The sequence below is a fragment of the Antrostomus carolinensis genome, unplaced genomic scaffold (assembly GCF_000700745.2).
Source record: "Antrostomus carolinensis isolate BGI_N321 unplaced genomic scaffold, ASM70074v2 scaffold6264, whole genome shotgun sequence".
NCBI lineage: Eukaryota > Metazoa > Chordata > Aves > Caprimulgiformes > Caprimulgidae > Antrostomus > Antrostomus carolinensis.
In genome coordinates, this window is record NW_010308585.1 from 1,847 (window position 1) to 9,964 (window position 8,118).

The 8,118-nt window shown below is 47.6% G+C and overlaps 1 protein-coding gene across 1 annotated transcript in view; it reads left to right on the forward strand.

The window, feature by feature from the left end:
• The first annotated feature begins 748 nt into the window (after positions 1 to 748).
• The window catches only part of LOC104523277 (activin receptor type-1C), a 23,407-nt gene continuing 16,037 nt past the window's right edge, over positions 749 to 8,118 (forward strand). Inside the window, 2 exon segments of the mRNA XM_029084452.1 lie at positions 749 to 815; positions 6,301 to 6,534. Coding sequence (XP_028940285.1) covers positions 749 to 815; positions 6,301 to 6,534 — 301 coding nt within the window.

An 8,118-nucleotide genomic window follows, 5' to 3' on the forward strand; every position in this document is an offset into this window, starting at 1 on the left:
TTCAGGTGTTGACTGTATTCAGCTGTCAGTGCTGGGGATTCTTTTTTACGCAAGCCATTTCAGACTTGGGGTCAGTAAATGCTGCCAGCACCGTGTTATCACAGCTGCTTCCCGATGGAATTTGTACCTTCAGCCCTAGGCTGGCTCCTCTGTCCGTGCCTTCTAGACTTAGACCAGCAGATTCCTGCTCAGCTTTAGGTATTTGCTGGGTTTCACAGAATCCTTGTGTGCAGGGTGGTTTGCCACGTAGCTGATGTTTCATAAGGAAGGGGAGTGCTTCCTCTTCTTATTGTGACTTTGCTGTTGGTAACGTCTGTGCTGCCTGGGAGCTTTTGAGTTAGTGGAGATGGTGTGAACTGATCGTATTCATCTTCTCAATATGATCTATGATTTCTTTATAAAACTTTCCTATCTCCCCAAAATTGCCTTTGATGTGGAAGAGCCCAGTTTCTTAGTCTATGTCCCAGTCCCACTTGTCCTCTGTCCCGTAACCCTGCTTCTCCTGTGCCCTTGTAAAATGGGTGACAGGAACCAATCCCAAACGGCACGATGGGGTGTTGGGTCTCCTCCTGGTTTCTCCTGATCATCCACCCTCCGTGAGCTGAGCTGTTCTCCCAGGCTCCCCAGAAAACTCAGCCATGTGCTTTGAGCGGTGGTTGCTGGTGTTGGGCTGGTTATGGTGCACATGCAGCTGATGATGTTTTTTCTCCTGTATGATTTTACTCTCCTCTGATTTTGATCCCTCAGCATGGCGAGATTCCTTTGCGATGCTCTGGAGCCAGTTCTGCTTTTTCTGTCCTCAGCAAATCTTACTGCTTTATTATCGATTCCCCATCACTGGGGCACAGAACAGGCGTCTCTGTGCAGCTCTGCAGGTAGCAGTCTCTGACGGCGAGAGCTGGCGGTTTCCTCCTGCCTCTCATCAAACGGGCCGGGCTCTGCTTGAGGCTGGAAGGCTCTTTCTGTGCCGTGGTCAGTTAGCATCAGTGGTGCAGCCTGGGTCAGAGAACGCTGGCCGAGGGGCTGTACTGGACCTGCACTGGCCCCATGGCGCCTTTACCAGCACCTGCTCTGGTCTTTGCTGGAGCTCCACCGTGAGCAGGTGATAGGAAGCAGCCAGCCCATGGTTTCTGGGGTCTCCTCTGAGCACCTCTTTACAACAGCGAGGGTTTTGCCCCCCAGTTCCCCAAAGGGTGAGGCAGTCAGGTCTGGTGCGTGTCCTGTGACATCTCCTGCCACCCGTGTCCTCACGCTGGTGTCTGTGCCACGTGCGGCGTGGAGCGCCGGCGCTCACACGAGCCCCGAGTCTTGGGGCATTAACAGGACGTGTGTCTTGAAGCACATGATGTGGAAGGACTGTCCAGACTGATGGAGAATGGAAACAGCCTGGATATCCAGCCTCCCTTCCAGCACAATTAAAGGCAATTAATTGCTGTAAGGCCACTTAGATATTTGCTTTCCAATTCAATTTTGAAATGCTCTGCTGCCCTGTAGGCACAAGGAGAAGCTGCGAACTGTTGTGGGTAGCGCTGGATTATGACTTAATGAAGATTAATGCCTCGTTAATCTGTAGAGTAAAAAGTCTGTGTTGAAATGTAGAACACGGTGTGGTTCTAAGAGAGAGCAAGCCTGGGCTTTTTTTTCCCCCATAGTTTTTAGTTTATTCCTTAATCTTACAATATTAGTCAGTTTATGCCAATTACACGCTCCATTCTTTCTGTTTAACTTTTGAGGTTGCACTATGCCTACCTACTTACTTAATTGTTAGCTGCTTTCATTAAGCTGGTGTCTAAACTCTTATTCTTCCATCTGTTGTTCTCATGTAGTATGTAGTATTCTTGTTCCTTACTTATCTAGTGATTCATGTATTTGAAGCTGACACTTGAGGAAAAACTGGTGGAGGTATTAACAAAACTAATCTTCTGTTGTGCATCTTTGTGTTGATTTGCTGTGAATCGGACGCTGGTTCAGTTCATCCTGCTACGTCAGTTCATTGCACAGCGTGATTGCCTGTACTGTCCATGTTCTTATTATTACATTGAAAAATAATAATAATAATAAATGTTGCTTTTTGCATAAGTCATGCGGGTTATTTTCTGCTCCAGAGAAGAAGTCATTGTGTCCTTGATTCATAGCGAGGCTCGTCCAAGAAATCTGTATATAGTCTCAGCTCCAATTGCAATAACAGCAGGAGAAAAATACTTATACCTTAAAAAAGCTAAAACCAGGGAACTCCTGTTCCTTGGGGTCTCTGTATCTAAAAGTTTCTTTCCTTGTGTGTCTGACCATTTGTGAATCAACTTGCTGGTCGCCTCGGTTGGCTGTTGGTTTCTCCTGGGTCTTGCCAAGAGCTACACATCTCTTGGGAAGGCAAGAAGGACTGCACACCTCTGTCGTGTAGTGTGTCCCCATGGAAGGGACCCCGTGGCATGTCCTCTCCTGCTCGGTCACGGCAGGACAGCGTGCTTGTGGTCCTTGGGGGGTGTGGTGTTTTGGGGACATTCAGGACAAATTTGTTAATGACTGCTGGAGCATTATGTGCTCGAACTGGTAACCGTTGGTAACCAAGTTTGGATGCCGAACATAGCTCTCTGAGGCCAGGGCATGTTTCAGTGGTTCACTTTCTCCTAGTTTCTCAACCAGGGAATGCAATGTTTTAAGGGAAATGTTGTGCTTGAGTAAATAAAGGCGTCATGTTCACTGCTGGATTAGAGAGTGCCTTGTTTTGAAACTTTGGGAGCACATTTTCCTCCTGCCTCTTTGATGCTTTTCCCTTTAACTCCATCCACTTTTCTGGTTTTCATGGTGGTGGAACTCCCCACTTTTCCCCTGTGACAGTGCATCACCATTAACGTTGCCAGGACCATCCCTGGGGTGCACAGTGGGAATAAGCATTTCTTGCTGCATGTAGGGACTTGCAGAATTTCAGTCAATATTTGCAAGTTCTTCCTCTTCCTTCGTGCCATAGAACAGCTCCCTGGGAGGGGAAGCGTGGTTCAAGGTGGTGTTGGCTTGAGCAGTGTGAGAGTCGTGGAAGATCTTTCATCATGGTGCTGGTGTCCCTCTGGTCTGTAACTGGGGGGGGTCCTGCCAGCTGCTCTGGGACAGCACTGGAATCAGACTAGAACAGAAACTGTGCAGGTGTGTAACATGAAAGCTTGTCTTGCCCACAACCCAAACTCTGATCTTGTCTTTGAACAGATCTGGCCGCATTATTTTTCTAGGGTTTTTTTGTTTGTTTGTTTGTTTGTTTTTTTTTTGGGGGGGGGTTGTTTTTTTTGTTTTTTCTGCATAGGGGCTTGAAATTTGGCAGTATTGGATGAGCATGGCAGCAGACACAACAACAAACATACATTAAAACACAAACGTACATTAAAGTGGTTTTTAGGATGTAATGCTTTTGGGTGTGGACATGTTTTTTTTTCTCCATGTGATCTTCTGCCTCTTCCAAACTGAACGTAGTGTTCCCATCAGAAGTTTGTGTGCCTGTCCCACAGGACTTCTGTGAGCTCAGTGTTTCCAAAGGAGAAGAGGGATAGCTTGTCCAGCCATCTCAGTCTCCAGGACTTTCTAGTCTCCAGCGGGCATGAAAATTCTCAGGAAGTATTGAGTTCAACGTGCTCCTGTCCTTGTCCTCCCAGCTTGTCCTCAGGTGGCTGAAGACTTTTGCTTTCAGAAGCAATAATAACGTGGTTGGGTTGTATTGAGAATTTTGACCCCAGATTTTAAATTTTTGTTCCTGACTTCTTGCAGAGAGAGCTCTGTTGGGAACAGGGCTGACTTCTGGGGGTCTGTGAACTTTTGGTTGTGGGCAGCTGACTGGACAAGTTGGTTTTGAGCAAAACACTCAGAACTAAAAGGAAAAATGGGGTTAGAATATTTCCATCAAAGATGTAGAAAGAGAAAAGGAGATCCAGTGGAGCAAAACACCCTCTGAATACAACAGTAGAAGATTCCAGTCTTCAGGCTGGGGCTCCCTGTGCTTTCCCCACCACACGAGCCAGTATCAGCCCTGTCTGGCAGCACGTTACAGACAGGCTCGAGGTGCTGCAGGGCCCCTCTCGTCCTGGAAACAGTGACCACCTTAGCTTGGTCACGGTGAGGTTACTGAGCCCCTTAGCTGTCCTCTCCTTGCCCCGTGTCAGTGGTGCTCAGGGGAACACCCTTGGAGCGTTCAGGACCTGCAAGGACAGTTTTGATCAGCTCCTCTCTCAAGCCATCTGCAAAACACCAGAATAGGGATAAAACTCTCAGCTACCCACTGCGGATGACGTCGCAAAGCCCATTTCCCATTTTATTTTTAGGCCATGAGAAGGGGGAGAAAACCAGCCTGATGATGTGTCTGAAACGCTGAACACACCTGCAACAGCCTTATGTTCATTTCCTCAAGTAATGCTTTTATTTTGCAGTATTGGTGATGATGTGTCTGTTTTTCTTGGGCTGGATCTCTTATTTATTTGGATGTGATGAATCTTGCTGCTGGCATCTCCTCTAGGACTGTGGTAATGTCTTAAGGAGGAGATTCACCTGCTCCGTTGCCGGGTGATGGATTGTGCTCGCTCCCCGTACTGAGCGCAAGGCGAAGCAGGCAGAGATGTGGTTCCTGGCGTACCCTGCATCCAGGATAAACACAGACAGATGGTGCCAAGGAAGTTTGTTGGGGGCCTGAGCTGAAGATAAACACTACAAGCTGTTATTTCCGAAGGGTAGGGCAGGATGAAGATTGTTGTAAAGAAAACAAATAGTGTCACAGGAACAGACATCAGATTCGTGCTGACGTCTGTTAGGACTTCTCCGTTCCTCTGGGGACTCTGTTGGAGACGAGTCCCGGCTGCTCCTGCCACATGGTGCCTGTGCTGCAGCCTGTGGCCATCACACCTCCCTCCTCGCTGGGGACATGGGACACGACGAGTTACACCGAGAGCTGGGCGCTCCCGAACAAACTGTTTGCTGGGTGCCAGCTTGGGGTGGTGGCCGAGGCCAGCTCAGGTCCCAGGCTGATCAGGGAAAGGCATGGAATCATGTAGGTTGGAAAAGACCTTTAAGATAGCAGAGTCCAACAGTACACCTAGCACTGCCAATTCCACCAAGACCATGTCCAATCCAGTTGGATTCTGAGTACTTCCCAGGATGGTGACTCCACAAGCTCTCTGTGGGCAGCGTTCCAGTGTTTGACCACTCTCACAATAAAAGTTTTTTCAATTTAATCTGAGAGAGAGACGGGGCAGCTACTGGGGTACACTGGCTTGCCAGGAGCTAGCTAGTGATCAGAATTATAGAATAGTTTGGTTGGAAAAGACCATTATGATCATCTAGTCCAACCATAAACCCAGCATTGCCAAGTTCACCACTAAAGCATGTCCCCAAGTACCACATCCACATATCCTTTAAATCAGAAGAAGGGTCCTCTCTTCCTGGTGGCTGTCCCAGTCGTCTCCTGATTTCACTTTTTAGATGTCTGTTATCTTTAAGTAAAAGAAACAACTCCCCACACCCCATCCCCAAAGAAATAGAATGGATTTATGGATAAAATTACTTTTTTTAAATACCCTAGCTCCCATAAGTAGAGCAGTCATCAATCTTGCAGAGTTCCTACTGACCCAGGAAGGTGTACAGGATGCATTTTGTGGACCCTGTGGTGGGATAAGAGCCATTTAAGTCAAAAGTTGAAGAGATCAAGTCTTGGTACTCTAAAATGTTGTTTGTTTTGTTTTGTTTTATTACAGAAACAATCATATAAAGTGCAGTTAGGGAAGTGTTTCCTGTAGAAATTGCTTTCAGCCCAAGGTTGAGGTGCTTTGGTTATTGTATCACAGCTAATAGGGGTTCCTAAAATCAGCACAAAGCAAGCAAAAATTATTTGTTATGAAGGAGTTGAAGAAAACAAGGAAGGCAAAAAACCCAGTTGTTGGCATCTGGTGTTTCACTGAGATGATGTGGCTTTGGTTTCTTCCTCTTCTTCCAAAGAAGAGTCAGTAAAGCCTGAAAAATGGAGTAGTTATTAAATGTGTCTCTATTTGATTTGGTAAAACATAAAGATACGGTTAAAAACATGTAAAGTACTCAGAAGTCATCCAGCTTTTGCACTGAAAGGAATTGGGTGGCTGCTTGTGTGCCTGAGAAAGGTGCATCACCTCAGAAGCTGGGTGAGGAAATGTCCATAGCTGTGCTCTGTCTGTCTGTCCGTAGGGAGCTTGTGATGACCAGCCAGCCTTGGCCAACTGGCAAGGCAACCTGGCATGGCTGCTGTGGGGGTCTGTCTTCCCAGGGTCTTCTCACGAAAGCTGGAAATCTCTTTTTCAGGTCTGAAGTGCGTGTGCCAGCTGTGCGAGCACACCAACTTCACCTGCCAGACGGAGGGTGCCTGCTGGGCTTCGGTCATGCTGACCAACGGGCGGGAGGAGGTGGTCAAGTCCTGCGTCTCCCTCCCGGAGCTGAACGCACAGGTCTTCTGCCACAGTTCCAAGAACATCACAAAGACCGAGTGCTGCTACACCGACTTCTGCAACAACATCACGCTTCGCCTGCCTGTTGGTAAGTGCTGTCTGAGTGCAAACGCTGTGCCAAGGCTTGTGGGACAGCTCGAGGGTGCAGGAACACTGTGCAGAAGATGTGACCCTGCTAACGAGGGTCTTAACGGCTGGCTGTAAAACAGTAGCTATTTTTTTCCCAACTTATTTCAGACTGGAAAAGCTGAACTGCAGCTCTATTAGAGGAAAAGGGAATTTCTTGCACCTCCTAAAGGTACCATTTGATACCCCATGAGGCATTGACCATGAAGATGAAATGAAGTGTCAGGAGGAAACAGACTTGTAACCTCACAGGCTTTGTGGGCTGGAATATCTTAAGGGAGTTTGTGATTTGAGTTGGCATTAGTCTGGGTGTTAGGAAGATGATATCTGGTGTACAGGGGCCTTTCCATGGGCCATAAATCAGCGATGTATAGCAGCTGTGAATTAGCAGTTGTGATGAGCTGGGAGCTGTTAATGGGAGCTTCACAAGGAAATAATGAAGACTTTGCACTGGCTGAAGTTCTGCTGTCTCCAGTGTCTCTGCACACAGTTTAAAAGACGTGCTTTGGATGGCTGAGGTAGGAGTTCAGACCAGAGAGGTTTGTAAGGAAGGTGATCAGTTGTAGATGCTCCCTGTGGAGTGTGTATGGGAAACGCTGCCCGTGTTTTTGGACAGACGGGTGTCTGGGCTGGCAGTGTGGTTTGGCTCATGATGGTGCAGTCCCCTGGCACGTGAGGAGCCGCTCTCCTCACTGTCCTTGGCCAGTCCATGTCCCGTATCTTTGTGATCTGGGTTGCTGGGCTATTACTGCAGCTCACGCTGGCATGTCTGTGGGTGAGAAGCTGGGGCTTCGCCAGGGCTCCGTGGTGGTCAGGAAGGCAGATGTGTCCTCTCCATTGACGTGGGTCATCTGGCACGTAGGGTCTTCTGCTGGGGGACGAGAGGCTAATGGATACCAAGTGGTTGCTGGGGGCTGTCTCAGGCTGGTGCCATTTCAGCATCTTGTTAGTCTGTCTTGAACTTTGGGATTCTGCCGTTGATTTTAGCAGCTCGTGAGGCGCTTTTCTCTGGTGTTAGATAGGTATCATCGATTCTTGCCCAGCAGGAACCAGGTGGTGTAGGATTCCTGGTCCCAATTAGAGGGAGGAAAAGGATTTGCACTTCTAGGAGCTCTATGTATTACACAGCTGGTGCAGTACTTGAGTCTACCAGACTCAAAACTGTGTAATGAAATTGATTCAATGCTTTTTAAACATAAATATTTATACTTTAAAAAAGTTTAATTGTTTGACTCTTCTTTCCAAGATTGGTGTTTAATCCAGGAGTTTTCGAAAGAGCTGTAAAATATACTGCTTTAGTGGATGATACCTTTTTATATACTTTTGCTAGCGAGAGATGTTACAGGTAAGAAAGATGCAAATTAATACATAATTGACAATTAGCACTTGCACTTAAGCTGCTCTGGTATAGTACCGAATTTGAAAGGCTGCTACTGGGAGCACTTGCTGTATCACACAAGACAGAGGAGGGCAGACCATGGGGGAGCTGCTTGGGGACTGTCACCTCTTGGTGTGGAGAGGCAGGTGCCGGGTGCTGCCAGAGGAA